The sequence below is a fragment of the Felis catus genome, chromosome D3 (assembly GCF_018350175.1).
Source record: "Felis catus isolate Fca126 chromosome D3, F.catus_Fca126_mat1.0, whole genome shotgun sequence".
Lineage (NCBI taxonomy): Eukaryota > Metazoa > Chordata > Mammalia > Carnivora > Felidae > Felis > Felis catus.
The window spans coordinates 35,524,865-35,545,882 of record NC_058379.1 but is presented as its reverse complement, the minus strand read 5'-3'; the positions used below and the strand labels follow the sequence as shown (position 1 = coordinate 35,545,882).

Below are 21,018 nucleotides of genomic sequence, written 5' to 3'. Positions count from 1 at the left end.
CGGGTGGACCCAGAGCACAGCAGTTACCCCGGGTGTGGCTGTCACCACTCAGCCGCTGACATTTGTGGGCACTCCCTGTGCACTGGACTCCACAGCTGCGGCTCCTCCCTCAGCCCAGAGCCACAGAGGGGTCAAGTGGGAGAGGGCTGGCATCAGATCTTTGGCTCAAATCCAAATGAGGAAAAGTAGTGATGTCTGAGCACAGTCCTGAGGGATATGTGTGTTTCCCTGCGTCGGCTTTCTCTCCACAGTCAAATGAGATTTTCACAACTGAAGAGCTGTTTTCTATGCACACCCATCCGTCCTTCACTTTCCCTGAACACTATGACTCGAGAAAGAGATTATACTTTCAGATGAACGTTTAATTACAATTATTAGGAAGTTTGTCGTTATGCCAGTGTCCCTGGGGAGATTTTAGCTCATGGAGTGAGTTTTTCCAGCAATTGATTTGGTTAGAAAATAAAATACTCCTTTGCGAATAATCCTTTAAAACCTACCACTTGTATCATTTTTAAAAGAGATGTTGTCAGTCCGTTCTATAAAGTTATCTGTGATTAGCCCAAATACATCTGTTGATTACTACTTAGCCATAAACCTGCCGCATCTGAGATCGCGCGTTGGGTGTTTCCCACGCGTGCATCCAAATGCTTAGGAAAAGGGGAAAAAATGTAACACATCTGGTTTTCGAAACAATTCTCATGGAAAATGTTACCCTTGGGTGGAAAATAATGCAGAGTCACTCAGCTGGAACCTCACGTTCAGTGTACTTCATTGTCATCCCACTTTGCCTCGTCCTTCCCAAGCTGATTTCTTAGCTCTTCCCCTTGCGAGAGCTAATCGCTTTGTACGGTTTGCGCTAGAAGCACACGGGGGGCCTGCGGGGTAGGGTGCCGACGGGCAGAGTCAGGACTGCCTTTAATGGACCCGTCTGTCCATAGCAGTTAAGTGCACAATGCCGTCCATCCGAGGACAGAAGATTAATGAGCTCTACTGTACGACAGCTGATTGCCTGGGAGTGAACATTCTCAGTTAGCGGGTCTGCCTCCCTTTCGTGGCATGGGTATTAGCTGGACAGCCTGCCTGCAAGAAAAAGAACACGTGTCTCAGAGAGCCGCGCCCTTTGCAGAAACCCTGAGATCCTGCCAAGGTGATAATCAGAACGGGGAACGTGGCCTGACTCCTTTCCCAAGGCTATATTCCCAAGGAAGGCAATTTCCCAGGCCTCGGTCTTCGCTCTGGGTCGTAGTGAACATTCTCACAGTTGCACGCAGTAAATGGCAAAATGCATCACGTCCAAAGAGGTAAAACGTATCGAGTCAACTTTGGGAATAGTTCATAAAAAATTACCAGGTTGGGGCGCCTGGGTGGCTCAGTCGGTTAAGCGGCTGACTTCAGCTCGGGTCGTGATCTCAGTGTTCATGAGTTTGAGCCCCGTGTCAGGCTCTGTGCTGACAGCTTAGAGCCTGGAGCCTGCTTCAGATTCTGTGTCTCCCTCTCTCTGTGCCCATCTCCCTCTCGCACTCTGTGTCTGTCTCTCAAAAATAAAATAAATAAACGTTAAAAAAAGTGTTTTTAATTATCATGTTGGAAAATACTCAGCTGTGTGAATGTTCCCTGTTAACTGATCTTTAGTCACACGAGTAGTGATCTAGTAGCAGGAACCCGATTGTCCTCGAGAACAGAAAGCACTTTTAGCTCGCCTGGCCTTCCGGAAGAACTGGAAAACATGCAAGAGCTTATTGGATAGCTCTCACCTAGTTCCAGGAAGCTTGCCACTATGTTAAGCTTTAGAGACCTAAGGCTTCATCTACTAGTAATTCCCCAAATCAAGATTTTAAATGCAAGGGGATTAACAGTGCCAGAATTGTGTGGTTCTAATAGGTAATCGCCTGTGAATTGGATTAATTTATTCAAAGAGAAGTCCCTTTTTCTTCCAGGGATGTGGCATAATATTCTTTATTAAAACATCTAAGTATAGGGGCGTCTGGGTAGCTCAGTTGGTTGAGCATCCGACTCTTGATTTCGGCTCGGGTCATGATCTTGCGGTTCATGAGTTCATGTGCTGACAGTGCAGAGCCTGCTTGGGATTCTCTCTCTCTGCCCTTCCTTGCCTCTCTCTCTCTCTCTCTCTCTCTCTCTCAAAATAAACAAACTTAAAAAAAAACATCTAAGTATAAATATAGAGAACCTGATTTAAAACTCAGAGCAATATCTGATGAAATTATGTTTCATGTTAGTCTCCAACAACAGCTGGTCACTGAAGAGCCTCCCTTGGGACCCAGCTTTAGGACCAAGTAGAATCTGTTTCCCTGGACCTTTGTCACTCACTGGTCCAGGACTCATTTGGAGCCTAGGGCCTTCAAGAGCCATCCTAAGTAAAAGTCAGTGCCTTTGGCTCCCTGGGCCTCCCAGACTTCGACTCACCTGGGTACCCACTTTTCTGTTTTGCCCAAGATGCAGAAACTTCCCAAAAGAGCACCTGTGCCAGACAGGGCCTGTATGTCAGACTGTGATCTGCTCTTTTTTTTTTTTTTTTTTTTACATTTATTCATTTTTGAGATAGAGAGAGCACAAGCAGGGGAGGGGCAGAGAGAGAGGGAGACACAGAATCTGAAGCAGGCTCCAGGCTCCGAGCTGTCAGCACAGAGCCCAACGCGGGACTTGAACTCACAAACTGCAAGATCATGACCTGAGCTGAAGTCGGACACACACCAATTGAGCCACCCAGACGCACCCCCCCCCCCGCCTTTTTTTTTTAATAAGGAAGCTCTCCTCTTGAGCCTAAATCACATTTACCTTTCAATTTTGTATGTTGTACCATGGTTTATTCTGTGGACTTTGCAACTGTATAACCTCACCTAGGAGATAAGCAACTCTATAAAAAGAACCAGACTAGGGGCGCCTGGGTGGCTCCGTCAGTTAAACATCTGCCTTCAGCTCAGGTCATGATCTCATGGTTCGTGGGTTCGAGCCCCATGTTGGGCTCTCTGCTGTCTGTGCAGGGCCTGCTTCGGATCCTCTGTCCCCCTCTCTCTCTGCCCCTCCCCCTACTTGCTTGCTCTCTCTCAAGAGTAAATAAATTAAAAACAAACAAACAAAAAAAGAACCAGACCAGAGCTTATAATTACGAAACATAATTCATGTTTGCTGTGTGTTTTTGTTTGTTTCTGTTCCTGTGCAAATAGCACAGGTGGAGGAGGGGAAGAGCCACAGATGCTGAAGGATACTCAGGAAAGGGCTCTCTCAGTCCCCATCCGCCCAGTGTTAGCCATGGTCAGCAGTTTATGGCATACTTTTCTACGTGTGCAACAAACCCTAAACCTCGCTACTAAGTGATTTCTTCCCATCTGGCCACTTGATGTTCATCAGACCTGCCCCGGTTTCTTTGAAGCCTTTGGCTGATAACTCTGGGTTTATAACTTACTGAATACATGTCCATCAGTTCCTTCACAAACCCACGTTTATTCTTGGGAACCTCTCTGAAAATTACAGTGACCTGCAGCACAGAGCCCACGTGGCCCGGATCACCTGCATATTCTCAGCCAAAGGACAAACGACTTTTTTGTACAAACATGAATTTCTCATCTCTGTAACCCTCCACCAGAGATTATGTTTTCGTGGCCAGTCTTCAGTGACGCCTTCTCTTTCATCTGTGGGAGGATGGTAGTTTTAGAAAAGAATCTTAAAAATAATCCAAATGGAACAACGGAAGTAAGGACGACAAATGGCTTATTAATAGTAAAATGTTGTTGGATGTGTAAATGTATCCTTTCTGTCTGATCGCACAGTAAAGGACTTGTCTTGGGACTCTTGCTGGTAGAGGGGTTACTTTATTGAATAGTGTATGAGGTGTCCCTCTTTGTAATTATGAAATAGGACCTATGCCTCCCTGTGTCGGGGGTTAAGGGCAGCTACCACAGCATTCTAGAACTCCCTGCCTATGTCTACGAGCCTAAATGAATAGGAAGTGGAGGCCATCTGGCATTCTGTGGGTGGGCCCTTAACAGCAGGTCAACAGAACAGAACAATGTATCTGTTCCAGTGTTAGATTACACTCATCTCCAGCATTAATGGCTCTGATACAGGCAAAGTGGTTGACGGTAGCTTAGCTCTTTCACAGAATTATGAAACACATATCTTAGGAATCTTACGCAGGAACGATTTTATCAAATAGCTGGCATTGCATCACAAATATCTTGGTGTGTTACCTTTCTCAGAAACTTCCTCTTCGCTTTCCATTAATGCTTATTGTATATTTGGGTGGCAGCCTTAATTAGCTGAAGCCCAACCTTGAACCTGGTATAAAGTTTAACACTTTATAGCACAGTCCAGCTCCTGATCCCAATTTTGGAATTACGGTAAGGCTTGCCCAAAAGAGATGAACTTGGAAGGGCTCAAATGCCCTTAGCCTAAGGAAAAGGAAATGGTGGAGCCATCTTATTCCTGCTTTTTTGTAAGAAAGCCAACAAGCTGATCTTGAAGAGATTGAAAAATTGGCCTTTTTCATTGAAATTGGCCTATGCTTAACAGATATATAAGCTAAAAGGTTGCATAATTGGGCCCCTGGCACAGAAGTTTCCGAAAAGTCTGTATCCAGGAAGACTTTCACCCAAAGACCTCTAAACGAACCAGAGAATCTTGATTCCATTCTTAACCTGATTAGGATCATCTTTTTACCCAGAACATTGCCCAGCAAGGGCCACCGCGGGGAGAAAAAGTAACACAAGTAACTTCAAAGCATTCTTTCAGGATGGCTCACTAATATTATTACCTTTGGTATGGAGGATGGAAATCGCTCCTAGAGATTAAGTGGCTCTCTTAGGCAACGTTTCAAAAAAAAACAACAACAACAAAAACCTGGGTAGAATATAATGTCAGAATTTAAGTATCTTGGCTCGGTTTGTCCAGCCTTGGGTGGGACAGACCTGGATTGCAGTCTGTGTTCTGCACTTCCTAGCAGAGAGAGCCTGGCAGTTCCTTAGCTGCTGCGTGTTCTGGTTCCTCCTCTGTAACAGGGAACGTGACGGTACGCACCTAGCACTGATGCAAGAAGCAGGTAATAACATCATGCAGGTGAATGATCAGCATACCTGATCTTAGCACACCCTCTGACCCATTAGAAGCAATTAGAATTACTCTTCATTACTGGGTTTGGGGGTTGGGGTTTTTGTTTGTTTGTTTTTGTTGTGAAAAGTTGATAAGCATCGGGCCCATCTGGGTCTTCAGAAGTTTTTTCTTGGACATCAATCATTGGTGTTGTGCACCAATGGCCGAGAGCTAGTCTGGCTTCTTGCCATATCACATGCTGCTCCTGGGTGATTATAATAACGAGTATCAATGACATTGATCCTGTGGACTCTCCTGCTGCCTTTGGCCACCTTCATCCCAAAGCAATTTTTGAACTCCTGCCATGATGATTAATATTATACTGGTATAACAGCACATTATGTTGATCACTCTGACCCAAATGTGCATGAAAACATTAAGGCTTAATTTTATTTAATCTGATATTTGCTAATGGCAGCAAGTACTTACTTCTAGAGGAACCAAAATTTCAGTCTGCAAAAGGACTATTAATGTGACCTCCTGCTTTCGAGGACCACAAAGTTCGGTCCTAATGTTGTCAGAGGCATTTAGTGCGGGGCTAAGAACCCTACAGGCTGGCTACATTCACAAAGTGGGGTTTGTAGGGAGCTATCCATTACATACAAGAATTGATTACATAGTTTTCTGCTTTTTCTTCCACGAGCATGAGATGACTACTCAGACTGGATCAAACCTCTTACCATTAGTTTATGCTTAAAATGCTTAGACTTAAAAAGTAGTGATTGTTTTTGTTTTTTTCTTTTTCCAACGTTTATTTATTTTTGGGACAGGGAGAGACAGAGCATGAACGGGGGAGGGGCAGAGAGAGAGGGAGACACAGAATCGGAAACAGGCTCCAGGCTCTGAGCCATCAGCCCAGAGCCCGACGCGGGGCTCGAACTCACGGACCGCGAGATTGTGACCTGGCTGAAGTCGGACGCTCAACCGACTGCGCCACCCAGGCGCCCCAGTGATTGTTTTTTTGAGAGAGAGTGAGCAAGCCATGAGTAGAGGAGAGGGGCAGAAGGAAAGCGAGAAAGAGACAGAGAATCCCAAGCAGGCTCCACGCTGGGTGTGGAGTTCCATGTGGAGCTCGATCCCATGACCCTGGGATCATGACCTGAGCTAAAATCAAGAGTCAGACACTCAACTGACTGAGCCACCCGGGAGCCCAAAAGTAGTAATGTATATATTTTTTAAATTTAAAATCCAAAGATGAAAATCCCAAACGAATCTACCATAAAATATAAATAAATTTTTTCAAACAAATTCTGTACTCAGAAGGATGTGTATTTCTGAAAAAAAAAAAATTGCAATACCTCTTCTCACTCACCTGGGCTTACATAATTTTTAAGTACTTTTGGTGTCAAGTTGATTTATTATAGTTATTTATTATAGTTGTACATATATCCTGAGCGGCTCGCTGAGTATAGTGGTAATTGTCTTACATTCAGGTGGTTGGAAGGAATGTGTAGGAGTTTTAGACGGTTCTCTAGTTGCTGAATCTTGAAAATGTTAACTGAACTGTACCCTTCATAGCTTCAGTCTCAGGGCTACTAAAGTAAAAACTGGTGTTCAAAGAGAGAAAAATGAAAGAGCAATAAATGGTAACAAATAGGCCTTTCTACCCAATTGAAAGTCTACCACATATAACTTCAGACAACTTACAGGGAGAACTGGGGAGTTTTCAGCAATAAATTTGCTAATGTTAAGGAGTTTCTCTTTTCTTTTTTTTAAATGTTTTTATTTTATTTTTGAGACAGAGTGAGAGAGCGCGCGCGCGCGCGTGCACACGCGCGCGCGCGCGCGGGGGAGGGGCAGAGAGAGAGGGAGACAATCCAAAGAAGGCTCCAGGCTCTGAGCTGTCAGCACAGAGCCCGATGCGGGGCTCGAACTCACAACCCGCGAGATCATGACCTGAGCCCAAGTCAGAGACATAACCGACTGAGCCACCCAGGAACCCCAGGAGTTTCTCTTTTCTAACTCAACTTCATTTAAATCCAAACATACAGCCAAAGTATCTTAAATTCTTCCCAAATGTGGCTGACCATTTTTATCTACGTGCACATGTGTTTCGGGGATTAACTAGTTTTAGAATCACGACAGACTCTCCACGTGATGCAGGAGAGCTGGGAGTAGTGAGTGTCCTGCTGCCCTTGGCATGAGAGGTTTATCAAGCAGGGGGGATTTGCTCTGAGAATAAGGGGTCCTGTGTTCCCAAAGTCGAGACGGTCTGCATCCAGACAGAACTGAGAGAGCTTTAATTCTACCTGCCTCATAAATGCACCAAACAAGATGGCCCGGAGACAGTCTGGAAGCTCATGATGCACTAAGTGTTTTCTGCCCCACTGAAAGAGATGAGCTCATGGGGCTTTTATCATCCAGGTACCATAATTGATTCGGGATTTAATGCACTTAGACAAACCTTTCTGGTATAGTGTCCGTGCCAAAATGTACTAAGATAGCCAGCATGGTTTTGAAATGTGCCTTCAAAGGGCGGGGTGGATTTTAGAAAATATAAAATCTCTAAGTTAGGTGTAAGCAGATTAGGGATAAAAATCCCATTTTCATTTATGAGACCTGTTTGCGTACTTCCCACAGGCTGAGCACTGTGTGAAACACTGGAAATCAGGAGTGGGTAAGGTTTTGTCTCCCGCCCGCCACCCCTGTACTTTACCGTGGCGGTGGAGTGATCAGGGGCGGCACGAGAAAACAAGTAGGTGCCACGGTTATTCATGCTGTTGGTGCAGCAGAAAGGAGGGGCACAGTGATTCTATCTCAGAGGACCATGAGGAAGCCTTCACGAACAAGTTAAGCGTTCACTTTTGGCTTTGTTTATGAAAGCTCAGCATGCCCTTCCCCACATGGCCATACTGATCCATACAAGCCACACAGTATGACCACGCTGTGCTTATAAGAGACACAGAGCCTATTTTTTTATTCCCTTCTGTTTCAGTGGCTGGTATTAAAATGACAGAATATGTCGTGAGTGTTCAGATCTTGCTAGAGCTGCATCCCCAGTCACAGCTTTGGACGTCTGAAGTCACATGTAGCGTCCTCGCAGCCCCGGCTTCCGGGTTCCCCGTGGCCTCCTGCAGCTTCCTCCCGTCTGCTTCTGGGCCTGGAGGACCAGCCTGAGTGCCAGCCTCCCTCCTATTCCGACAGGCCCTTAGGAGTCTTAGCCCCAGGAGCCTGACAGCCGGCAGCAGGGGGACCCCCTGGCTGCGTCCCACTAGCCGTGCAGACTTCGCACCTGCTCTACATACACCCACCGCAACAGCCCCTTGGACACAGCCCGGCACCCCGTTGATGCTAGGCTCCCCTCCTCTTCGGACCTAAAGAAAACCCTGGCACGAACTGGCAGACCCGACTCCATGTTCCCCCCTGCAGGTGGTGGAAAACCAGCAGCTGTTTGGTGCGCTCAAGACCCTGCTGGAGGACCTGCACGCGGAGCTGCGGGAGGACGAGCATGCGCGGCGGCGGCTGCAGCAGCAGTACGCCAGCGACAAGGCCGCCTGGGACGTGCAGTGGGCGGCGCTCAAGTGCCGCCTGGAACAGGTACCTGCCCGCGGGGTCTCCCCTGCCCCAACTGTGGGGGCTCCGTTGTCTGGGCCCGGTGGGGAGAAGGCACAGTACCTCGGATGCAGGGTGATCCTTGTCCAAAGAGATCATCGACTCCGAGGTGAAAGCCTGGAACAGCTGCCAGCTCGCTCTTTTCGCTCTCTCTCTCCTTAAAATTCCCAGCCTTGGGGCGCCTGGGTGGTTCAATCCGTTAAGCGTCCAACTTCGACTCAGGTCATGATCTTGCAGTTTGTGGGTTCTGTGCTGACAGCTGGTAGCCTGGAGCCTGCTTCAGATTCTGTGTCTCCCCCTCTCGCTGCCCTTCCTTGCTCATGCTCTGTCTCTCTCTGTCTCTCAAAAATAAACATTAAAAAAAGTTTGTTTTTTTTTTTAAATTCCCAGCCTTTCCGAGACACCTTCGTCCCCCTTCCCAGTCCCTCTCCCGAGAAGGAAACACAGTCTCCACAGAACGCCTTTGGCCAGTAGCATTTATTTTCCCATTCTGCACTGAACGAGGCGGTACTTAGCCCCATCGAAGGATGGCCCAGCGTGAAGTGGTGATCAGAACACGCTGACACAGTTCAGACAGGAACAAAGAAAATGCAGATTGTGGCTTAGTTATCTCTGGAAAAGGAAAACATGTGCATTCCTTTAGATTTCTCCAAATACTGAAAAGAGCTTGTAGACCTTCCACTACGTGCCCTGGAGGTCTGATCAGTTTCCGTGTCCTTATCTCCCCTGGAGGAAATGGAGGCCCAGAGGAAGTGTCGGGTCTCAGATCACGGAGCCTTCAGTGCTCGAGTGGAGAGAACAGGGTCCTGCCTGCACCCTCCCAACAGAGCAGAGACTCTTTGGAGACTTTAGACCAGGGCCATGGTTGTTAAGGTCAGACTTCTCCAGAAACGTTCTTTTCTTAAGTGTTTCCTCCCTGGAAATCCTTAAAAGCAATGTCACCTCCTGCCCAGAGTCTGCTCACTCAGGTGGTTTCTCCAGATCTCTTCCAGCCCCTTGATCATCATGGGAGGAAATCTGTGCATCTTTGATAATCTACTTTCTAGGCCCTGTTTTGAGGCAGATCTTAAACTAATTAAAATTTTATATGAATTGGCCAGGTCGTGAAAGACAAAGAAATTTTCCCAGAATGGAGACATCTTCCAAATGGCCTTGATAAGAGATGAAAGGGCCTGTCATGTCAAAAGCAAACAGCTTCCCTGGTACCCACAAGTTCAACTGCATTGCCAGCTGGCCCAAGGGAGCATCGCTATCAGGTTCATAGCCCTAGGTAGAGCAGAGACACAGCCTTCTCTGCAGAGGAAGCAGCAAAGCATAGCAAAACCAAAGCACCAGGCCAGGCTGGCGGAGCTGCCGACCCAGTTATGAATCCTGTCTACTTGCCCGGTAGGAGATTCTTACTAGATGCTCTGTTTATCTTCGTGCACAGCCTGGAGCGTCCGCAGTGGAGGAAAAATGAGTAAGGATGCTCTTTAAGCCTATTTTAAAATATGTTTGTGGGGGAGAAAGCTAAATATTTTCAAAGATGTAAGTGTAGGTGTAGCTAAAGAAAGGAGGCCTAATCTTTGAGATGAGCCGATTTCAAAATATTTCATCTTTGTTTTAGAGAAACCTGGCATCCACCCACACGTGTGCTACACATAAAGCCTCGGGAAAAGTCAATAACACTGAGAAATAAAAATAGGACTTAAAACCCAGAAGCAAGGTGGCACTAGGTGAAGATTCATCTTCCGCCCAAATCGTTGAAAAAGTTTCTGACACAATTGCAGCCCAGGAAGCAGTGAATGCAGGCCGAGGATGGTTCACTTATAATCCGCCCTCCCCCCCCCCCCCCGTCTTTACTCTCTTCTACTTAAAAGCAAAACAAGTGAATTCTATCAGAAGTTAAGTATTTTCTCTCCGTGAAGGCCATGTGGTGTCAATGCCCAAGTCTGTGATTCCGTCACTTAACTCCCAACTCAGACCTTGTTCTAGATGCCATCAAATAAGATGTTTCTTGAAGGGGCTGTCAGTGCAGTGGGAGACCCAGACAAGGGCGGCAATTTGTAATAGTGTGATAAGTGTCCCACGAGGCCTATATGCGGCATTGCCAGGGGGAGGGAGGGGGATGCAGAGCCCACACCTCAGCCTGAGGTTTCAGGGAGGGGGTGTTCATGAAAATGCTGCTGCTTAGCATGAGTCTTGGAAGATGAATAAGAGTGGGTACATGGGAAAAGAGAGAAAGGATGTTTCAGACAAAAAAAGGCACAACGAAGGAAGGAGCATAGTACATCTGAGGAGCCGCACCTAGTCAGGTTATGAGGGAGAGGAAGAATGTGCAAAAGATTGAAACAGAAATCCCGACTCTATCACGGAAGTGAAGCATTTTGGATTTACCTCTGCCAAAGATTGTCCTGACTTCAAGGAGGAGGATGGATTAGAAGCCCAGTAGAATTGAATAGAGTAACATGGTTCCATCCATAAAATCCGGGGGTCTGCCGAACCGGAATGGGGAAAACATGCAGCTGTATGTTCACTAATCTTTTGCTAAAATGTATCATGTTCTGCAGCAACAGTAAACTTCCAGTTCCTTCCTCCTGTCCTCTGCTGTTGTTGCCCCAGTTTACTTCTACAAGGTCTGTAAACACACATCACGTTGCAACTGTTTTTGCTTTAGGCACTCTGTAACACTTTAAAGCAATTAAGGGGCACCTGGGTGGCTCAGTCGGTTAAGCGTCCGACTTCAGCTCAGGTCATGATCTCACAGTTTGTGAGTTCGAGCCCCGCGTCGGGCTCTGTGCTGACAGCTCGGAGCCTGGACCCTGCTTGGAATTCTGTGTCTCATTCTCTCTCTGCCCCTACCCCACTTGTGCTCTGTCTCTCTCTCTCTGTCTCTCAAAAATAAATAAATAAATAAATAAATAAATAAATAAATAAATAAATAGATTTTTAAAAAGGGGAACATGAGTTTGGGAGCACCTGGGTGGCTCAGTCGGTTGAGCATCCGACTTCGGCTTGGGTCATGATCTCACGGTTCGTGGGCTTTGCACTGATAGCATGGAGCCTGCTTCAGGTTCTGTCTCCCTCTCTTTCTGCCCCTCCTCCACTCGTTTTCTCTCTCTCTCTCTCTCTCTCTCTCTCAAAAATAAACATTTAAAAATGTTTTTAAATAGGGGAAACATGAGTTTTTATTTGTACTTCTGTCATTTCCAGTGTTCTTCATTTTTCGTGTGTATAAGTAAGAGTGTCTCTTAGTATCGTAATCCTTCTGCCTGAAAACTTCCTCCATCATTTCTTGAAATACAGGTCTGCTGGCAATGATTTTTTTTATTTTAATTTGTTTAAAAATCATCTTTGCTTTAGTTTTGAAAGATACTGTTGCTGAGCATTGAAGTCTGTCGAGGTTGACCCTTTCCCCCTTCAGTCCTTTGAAGATGTTGTTCCATCATCCTCTGACTCAAATAGTTTCAGAGGAGAGGTCAGCTGTCATTCGTGTCTGTGTACCTCTGGGTGTGGTATGTTTTCCTGTCTGCCTCCAAGGTTTCCTGTTTGGTGTTGAGCAGTCTGAATATGATATGTCTAGGTGGAAGTTTGTTTTTTTGTTTTTTGTTTTTTGTTTTTTAATGTTCATTTATTTTGAGGGAGTGAGATAGTGCGAGCAGGGGGAGGGGCAGAGAGGGAGAGAGACACAGAATCCGAAACAGGCTCCAGGCTCTGAGCTGTCAGCACAGAGCCTGATGCGGGGCTCTAACCCACGAACCGTGAGATCATGACCCGAGCTGAAGCCAGACGCTCAACCGACTGAGCCACCCAGGCGCCCCTAGATGGAAGTTTCTTTGATTGTTTGTTTTTGGTATTTAATCTCATGGCTGTTTAATGGATATTTATTGTGAACTGGTAGGTCCCACTGCTACTCCATCACCAGTGTCCATACAGGGGCTGAGGACTTAGGGACATGTACCTGCCCTCCAGGAACTCTGCAGAAGGAAGACAAGATAGGGTGGTAACCGAGTCAGGAAGTGGAGCTGAGAAGCAGATGAGAGGAAGCTAAGCGGACTCACTGCTTTACATTCCGTGTGACTCTGTCAAATGCTCCTAACTAGGACTTTAAAACTGAAAATTGTTTTTTCCACGAGACTGGTCAGATCTGGGCTGAAACATGTCTCCAGGGATAATATGCAAACGTGCTGAGATGTTCTTCACCTGTTAATACAAGACTGGCCAGGGATTAAGGTCTAAGTCTTTTCTCCTTCCCAGCTGGAAGAGAAGACGGAGAAGAACTTGGGAGAACCAGGCTCTTCCGCCGACAGCAAAGGGGCCTTCAAGAAGGAGAGGGAGACACACCAGAAGCTCCTCGCCGACAGTCACGGCCTGGTTATGGACCTGCGCTGGCAGATCCATCACAGCGAGAAGAACTGGAACCGGGAGAAGGTGGAGCTTCTCGACCGTCTAGACCGAGACCGGCAGGAGTGGGAGCGGCAGAAGAAGGAGCTCTTGTGGAGAATAGAACAGGTAAGGGAGCGCGAACAGGGAAGAGGGTACAGACAACTAAACTGACCTGGAAATCGGAGCACTTGGGGGAAAAAAATAGATCAGCCTATTGCGAGGTCCTTACTACATCAGGATGTTCCACGGGCTTCCAAAGGAAGAGGAAAAAATAGCAGAATTTCTGGTGTGGGAGATCCAGACTGGGCCCTGCTAGTACACAGATCTCATCGCAAAGCTTGTGGGTAACTTCCTTGTGTGTATACGTGTGGGAGGTCTGTGGTCAGGGCTGGGGGTGGGGGGTGGCATTTTAAAGGAAGTTAAAGACTAAACTTGAAAGATGAGGTTATTTCAGGTCTTATTAGGTGATTCCTGCAAGATGCAAACTACCTTTGAAGTTGGCCACTAAAGATGCGGTCACAGTCACTGCTCCAACTTGAATGGAATTGCTGTCCATTAGGAAAGAAATTGCTGAATTAAGTTGGAAATCAGGCTGTTTGCACCTGCTGTGGATCTTGCTGAGCTGTGATTAGGTAGGACCATAGTCGGAGAGGGAGCTGGTAGTTCATTGCCTTCAGCTAAACAAATGATTCCAACACCCAGATGAATTCAGCGGGGGATGGGGAGTTGTTTTTCTACCTTCCAGAGAATAGAAAACAAGTCTACATTGCGTCAGACTTAGGATGGTTTGCATAGTTGGGGTCATGCCTGAGTGATGCACAAATTAAATTTTCTCATCAAACTGATGAAGGCTTGGAATTCTTCCCTGGTTGGAGTTTTACATAGCATATGTGTATTTTTTTTATTTATTCCAGCCAGGCACACTTATAAATTTATGAAGCCTCAAGGAAACGTATTAATCAATAGGAAACCAAGTTCGGGAAAAATAACATTACTCTATTACAAATACCCATACTGCTGGCGTTTATGTGGGAACCTTTTGAAAACTGTGCTCTATCATTCCAAGATGTGGTACCTGTGTTATGCAGGTGCAATGGCCAGGGTTAGTTTCTGTATACTGTCCGGGAGGGAGAAAAGGTGAATGAGCTAAAAAAAAAAAAAAAACAAACCAGGAGCCCTTGGCTCAGAAAGCATTGAGAAGAAGGGCACCTTGGTGGCTCAGTCCGTTGAGCACCTGACTTCGGCTCATGGTTTGTGGGTTCAGCCCCCGCGTCGGGCTCTGTGCTGATAGCTCAGGGCCTGGAGCCTGCTACGGATTCTGTGTCTCCCTCTCTCTCTGTCCCTCCCCCACTTGCACTCTGTCTCTCTCTATCTCAAAAATAAATAAAAATATTTTTTTTCAACGTTTATTTATTTTTGGGACAGAGAGAGACAGAGCATGAACGGGCGAGGGGCAGAGAGAGAGGGAGACACAGAATCGGAAACAGGCTCCAGGCTCCGAGCCATCAGCCCAGAGCCCGACGCGGGGCTCGAACTCACGGACCGTGAGATCGTGACCTGGCTGAAGTCGGACGCTTAACCGACTGCGCCACCCAGGCGTCCCCAAATAAAAATATTTTTTAAAAAATTTAAAAAAAGCGTTGAGAAGAAAGCACAGTGCAGAGAAAAAGGAGCAACAGTTCCTCCCAGATCTGATTACGCACACAACTGAGCCACCGTACTGACATCTGATGTGGCTCCTTTCAAAATTCCCCAAATTCTATCAAAGGAAAGGTGACCACTTCCTGTTTGGCCTAGAAATGCATCATTTGAGAAGAATCTTCTGCATTAAATCCCCTGTGCGCCTGTGCTCTGCTGAATGGATCAGCTGTTAGGTGGAAATGGCAAAAGCAAAAATAGCATGTATTCTTGCAAAACGGTCATTGATTTATCACATCCAGCTTCAGCTAACCAGGATCTCCGTAACTCCAGGCACCTTGTTACCGGAGAGGTTCCCTCTTGGCCTTGCCTCCAGGAGCACTCACTGTGTCCCACCTGTACCACAGTAAGGCCGTCACGATCCCTGCCCTGGCCCCTCTGGGGTCCCCTTTGGCTGTGGGCTATGGGCTCCTTGGTCTTGGCACTGCTGCTTTTTAGAAGTCACACCCTGGCTATCATTTAAACAAGCTGTTAGGGTTTTACTTGGAGGAAGGAAGAATTCCTAGTGAGGGAAAATATAGTAAGACATCTGATGATATTGAGCTTTTGAAGAGTTTGTGACCAGAGAAGTGCAGGTGCCCCATTTTAAGAAACTGTATTTTGAAAGATAAAAGCGGGCATGTGCTTGCTGAACCCCATTTCCGACTCATGTCCGTTTTCCGAGTCGGGACCGCAGCAGTCCTACCAAGCCGACAGCCTCAGAACTTCAGTCCTCAAGGTTAACGTCTCTGAACGTAATGGATGCAAGACACATGGGTTCCAGGCAGTCATCTGTTCCTGAAATCTGTGTGGTGGCTCCCACCGGCTTTGTACAATGATCTCACTGCTGTTTTTAGAAGAGGATTTGTTGCCAGTGAATGATGCTTCAGATATGCGGTTGTGGCTTTCAAAAATAAATCTGGCCTTTTCCCACAAATAGTCAGCATTTTAAAAGACAATTTTATAAACCTTGGTGCCCAATCCTGAAAATTAGATAAAGCAGTTATAGGCGTTCTCCGTAAAAGAGGAAAGTGACTGACGTGTGTGTATGCGTGGCAGTTTTGTTTATCATTCATTGAATGTTTAGCCCCGCATTCCATAGATAAACAAGAAATAGAAGTGAACATTCTTCATAACGTATGCTCTTGACATTTGACTACTTGGTGAGCCACGTAACCTTGACTGTGATCACCCTAACACAGTTGGTGAAGGAAGTGACACTAAATCCATTTTCCACTTTCAGAACACATGCTTCATACTCGTCCGGTGTCATTAAATTCCGACATAATTTCTGTGCCACATGAGGCATTTTATATGATGGATGACTGTGGGAATGTGGTTAAGGTCATATAACACATATCATCTATCTCATCGACGTCTCTTGTCCCGGTCCAGATTTGACTGGGTGATAGTTAACTTTTATGGCGTCACACTACATTTCTCCTTAGAATTAAGTTCCCAGTTAACACGCAGATGATATGGGACCCGCCGCTGTACTAAAGACCTAAAGGAAGGACCCTGTGTCGTTCCGTTCTCCTTCCAGTAACTTCCTTAAATCAGCGGCTTCTACACCCTGAAAGGCCATTCTTTTAGAACCTGCTCACAAAGTGACCTTTTTTTCCTTTGACCGTTTGGGTAAGGTGACACCTTGGAAGGTTTATTGTTTCCTGTATTACTTGAAATGCAAAGCTTTTCCGTTTTCTATTTGCACTAAAAGTTGTCCTGCTGCAGGATTCTAAGTACAGTAGGTGCTGATGGCTGGTTTGAAATGACTCTCCTAGGAAACCCGATCCTTTTAAGGACCCATTATTCTATTACAACACCCCAGAGGCATCTTACAGCAGATACCTCCCGCTAAACCCATTCCAGTTCATTTTTAGGAAACCTAACACTTCCCAGCTTTAGTATACATTGCTTCTGGCCGCCTGGGTTTATTTTTGAATTCCCACTTTGCTGAGTTAGAAATGTGCTGGTTCAGAGCTCTCCTCCTTAGTCATTCTTTCCTCCCCTTCACACACACCCGCGGGGCACATTTACAGCTTCGAATGTGATTCTTGTGTTTTAATTCTCACCCAGAATAGCTTAGGGATGATCACGTGTTGAAACTCAATTGCGCTGACATGCGTTAGATGAATTAAAAAAAAAAAAAACTTTCCTTTTTTGTTGTTTTGTTTGTTTGTTTGTTTGTTTTTTGGTTTTGGGGTTTTTTTTTGTTTTTGTTTTTGGGTTTTGGGCTTTTTTTGTTTTTGTTTTTTGTTTTTAAAGAAAACGCTAGCATCTTTAAGAGAACTGAGAAGAATTGTGTCTTGGGGTTGAGAGCACAGGGGCGTAGCTGAAACCCAGAGCGATTGGCTTGTTTGCTAATTCAGCTGTGACCCGGCCTCAGACTCTTGACATTTAAGCTCTGGCTACGTGCATCTCCATCTTTCTCAGAAACTGAAGATAATCCACCGCCTCAGAAATTACTAAAAATGAGGAAGAGTCCCCTTGTCCCCATTCTTGCACGTGACTTTGTTCCTGACGATGCAGAAGCCACACATACCTCCTACTTATGGATGAAGGCTTCAGTGAGGACCCAGAGGTGTAGCTGGTGAAATGGGCTGTTAAAAAAAAAAAAAAAATTAATGCTTCCAAGGAGTTTTGGAACTTCCTGGCACCCTACTTGAGGACTAGAAATCTTTCTTCTTCGGAAAATCCAAATGTCACTTTCGCCCTTCAGATAGTTTTCTTGTTCAGAACAGCAGCCAACGTGCTAGAGCGTGTGAGCAGGTCACCCAGCAAAGACCCCGGTGGAGACACGTGGGTGGAAATATCCTCAGGCCTCAGTTATGCTTTCTGCGCCTGTTTTGGAAGGAAGGCGGTGAGGAAAGCTCCAGAGAGTCTGGGGGGGAGCCGTCCGTTAGGGCTTCTCCAGGGAGTGAGCACCATTTCTGCACACCATTTCTCTGCCTGTCGCTGTGAATTCACATTGACTCCCTTCCTAAATGGCTCCAGGTTGTTCGTTCTTAATGCCGTAAACAGGCAAGACGTGTATCAGTGCGCCCAGGCCCGAGCGAGGTCAGTGGTGGTCGTCTTGCTGACAAGCATTGAGCTGTCCAATGGGCCTGGCCCCTGGGAGGCTCGCCTTTCTTGTGGCCCCTCCACAGCAGGAAGCCGTGCTGTCCCCATTTCACAGATGACGACACTGAGCTGAGGAAACCAGCAAGGCACAGGACAATGGCTCCAACTCAGACCTCCCTAACTCCGGGGGTTCCCGAGTTTCTCAAGTCAGGCAAAAAAAAAAGTATGGCTCTAAAGTATGTGACATATTTTTCTTGTTTTCAGTCAGATCCGATCTTTAATCGACTTTATAGCTAAGCTTTAACCCTCTCAAGCAAAGTGGAAGTTGCCTTTGACACCCAGTGGTTACAACCCAGTTCGATCACTTAGGTGCCATAGGGGACCCATCCTAAATGACAGTATTATAATTAGGAAACCTGTTGGTTAGGAAAATCAAATTCACCCTCAGAAATTTGCTGCCACTGATGGTTTTCCATTGAGTGTGCCTTAAGTTCTGAAGGTATAAAGGGAGTTCTAAATATGTCACTTAACAGTGTTCAATGTTTTAAATAAACGTATAATTTCCGTGAGCAGTTCGCCAAGTTATATCCAGTACTCCAAGTTACACATAGGAATATATATATTCTCGTCAGAAGGAGTTGGCTTGTGTGTATGGTTAATGCAGATTTTCCAGTTCGGATAAAATTGTGATTTTTTTTTTTTTTTAAATAAAAGCATCTGTAATGTCGTGTTACTTTTGGAATTAGGCTCAGACCTTTAAGAACATATACTTCTCATAGTCTTTCCAGTGGCCCCAAATGTAATTCCAAGCTGGGGAGAAGCAGTGGTCTCAGGGAGAGCAACAGAGGGAAAGGTGAGGCTAACTGCTTTCGTCTTTAAAACGCTCAAGTTGCAGAAAGAAAACAGCCCCCGGAGAAGTGGCAGCTTCCTCTGTGATCCAAAAGAAGGCAACATCCGCCCCTTTGCCCACCCGGGAAGCCCCCGTATGCCCCGCCCCTTGGGGATGTGGCCCTGCGCAGACACAGACTCTACCCCATTTGAAGACCGGCCGCTGTCCAAGCTGAAGGAATCGGACAGGTGTTCAGCACGGGAAAATCTCTACTTGGACGCCTTGTCCCTGGATGACGAGCCAGAGGAGCCTCCGGCCCGCGGGCCCCAGCGGGAGTTCAGGAACTGCCTCCCCCAGGTCGGCTTGGGATTTGGGGTCCGGTTAACTGCTGCAGGACCCCGGGGTTGTCAGGAAACCTGGCCGTGGGGTCTGCAGGCTCCAGGGCTTTGCACACCGCAGCCTCTGGGTTGAGTACACAGGAAACGTTCACAACACCAAGAGCTTGGCTTGGTGATCCTGACCCCAGGCTCCTAGCATGTGCTGTGGTCACGTGCACTCTGCCACCGTGTCTCGGGTTTGAATGTGCAGGACTGTGTCCTCTGTGAATGAAAGGTGTCCCACGTGAGCAGGTACAGTGAAACACGGGAGGAGACCGTTCAATCTGGGAACTATAGGTCTTCAGCCTCTCTTTAAATCATAGCAGCCTTCTGATTCTAAACTTGCTGGTAACAGTAAAATCTGTTTTAAAGAAAGCACTCACACTTGGAACTAGTGAGTGTCACTAAACAATGACATACTATAAATTCTTGCTCTGTGCAAAGGGGAAGAAAAATCCAACACTTAGAAGCCATGCGTCAATTAGATCAGCAAATCTATGAGGTAAGCACTGGGCTGAAATTTCCCCGGTGCAGCATCAGGTTTTTCTGGTTACCCCTTTTCAAGACCTAGGTTTTAAAACCGGGTTTGATTTTAGGAATTAGTACGCATGGGTCAGTTTAAGAGTTGCTGTACCTGTCATTGAACCTGTCCCAAACACTTAACAGACTTCAAAGAGTTCTCGTCAAGTAGTGTTGAAATGTGGGTCAGTTACACTTGAGTCAGGTGTCTGTGAGGTCAAGTACCTTCTCAGCGGTATGTAGCCAGGTGGCATGACATCACCAATATGCCACCCTGTTTGATCTGTCAGCAACCCCCACAGTGCAGCCGCACAGCAGAGAGAAAGCAGACCAGGGTCGGGAGCCTGCCCTGTCCCAGCTCCAGAGTGACCGCGGCCCCACATTGATGGGTACAAAGTGGGAGTCGTTGTAAGTTCACCTCTCATTCCGAATGGCCACGCTCACAATCAAGAAAGTGCTCACGCCTAAGGAGGTTGCATCAACTTCTACAGTGAGGCTTAGCCCAAGGGACATCAGTCTCCTAACTTCCTCTCTTGGGGCCCGATCTTCCCTTCGCCCACCTCCTCCTCTCTCTCTCTCTCTCTCTCTCTCTCTCTCACACACACACACACACACACACACACACATTCAGATGTATTCAGGTCGTTACAAAAGCCAGCTTTGAAATTTACGTAGTTAGAAGTCCTTTGAGGAAGCGCAGAAGAGCCACTTCCTTCACGGTGAAGTTTAAAGCCAGTTTTTCTCACACACACGGGCTCCTCCCTGGACTGCAGAAGCTCCAATCCCTCATCACCCCGTGGGTTCTGGTTTTATTGTCATACCTCGAAGGGCTGGGGGGCAGTGGCTCTCCCGACCGAAATTTAGCACATCGAAGGTGCCTAGGCAGCCAGTATTAACTGATTCAGACGATCTTATTTCTTCTTTATAGGAAGAAGAAAATCACAAGGGAAATCTTCAAAGGTAAGTAAGCTTGATGAAAACAGTAGTTAGGCCACTGGAATGAAAACCTCTTGGTCTTAAAACTCTCTCTTGTCACTGCAGTCGTGATAACACGGTCTTCAAAATGACTTAAAGTAAGACTTCCGAATAAGTAGTGGCTTTGTTATTATTGATTTCATCAATATGGTTCTTTTCTATCATGCACCACGGAAAAGCCAGAGACATGCTGTACTTGTGTGGGCGTTAGTGTCATGGTGAGAACGGTTACAGGTGTGCGTTGTGTATAGAAAGGAATGTTGTGTTCAGTGGGTTTGGAAAAGTCCACAGAAACCCCTCTCTTGTCATTTAGTCTGGAAAGACTCCCTCTTGATGTGCTGTGAGACATTTTATATACCGTGCATTTAAAGCTCTCCCAGGAGGATTTATTAAGATACTTCCTGGCCGTTGGGGCGCCTGGGTGGCTCAGTTGGTTAAGCGTCTGACACTTGATCTCAGCTCAGGTCTTGATCTCAGGGTCATGAGTTCAAGCCCTCATTATTGGGCTCTTTGCTGGGTGTGGAGCCTACTTAAAAAAAAGAAAAAAGAAAAAAGATA

At 46.4% G+C, this 21,018-nt stretch overlaps 1 protein-coding gene across 12 annotated transcripts in view; it reads left to right on the top strand.

The window, feature by feature from the left end:
• MTCL1 (microtubule crosslinking factor 1) overlaps positions 1 to 21,018 on the top strand; it is a 131,935-nt gene that overhangs the window by 97,934 nt on the left and 12,983 nt on the right. For 11 of the 12 annotated variants that reach the window (XM_023241762.2, XM_023241756.2, XM_023241757.2 and 8 more), the window contains 4 exons: positions 8,476 to 8,643; positions 12,895 to 13,149; positions 18,650 to 18,946; positions 20,414 to 20,445. In XM_023241762.2, coding sequence (XP_023097530.2) covers positions 8,476 to 8,643; positions 12,895 to 13,149; positions 18,650 to 18,946; positions 20,414 to 20,445 — 752 coding nt within the window. The remainder of the gene's footprint in view (positions 1 to 8,475; positions 8,644 to 12,894; positions 13,150 to 18,649; positions 18,947 to 20,413; positions 20,446 to 21,018) is intronic. The other variant, XM_023241761.2, reaches the window with a different exon arrangement.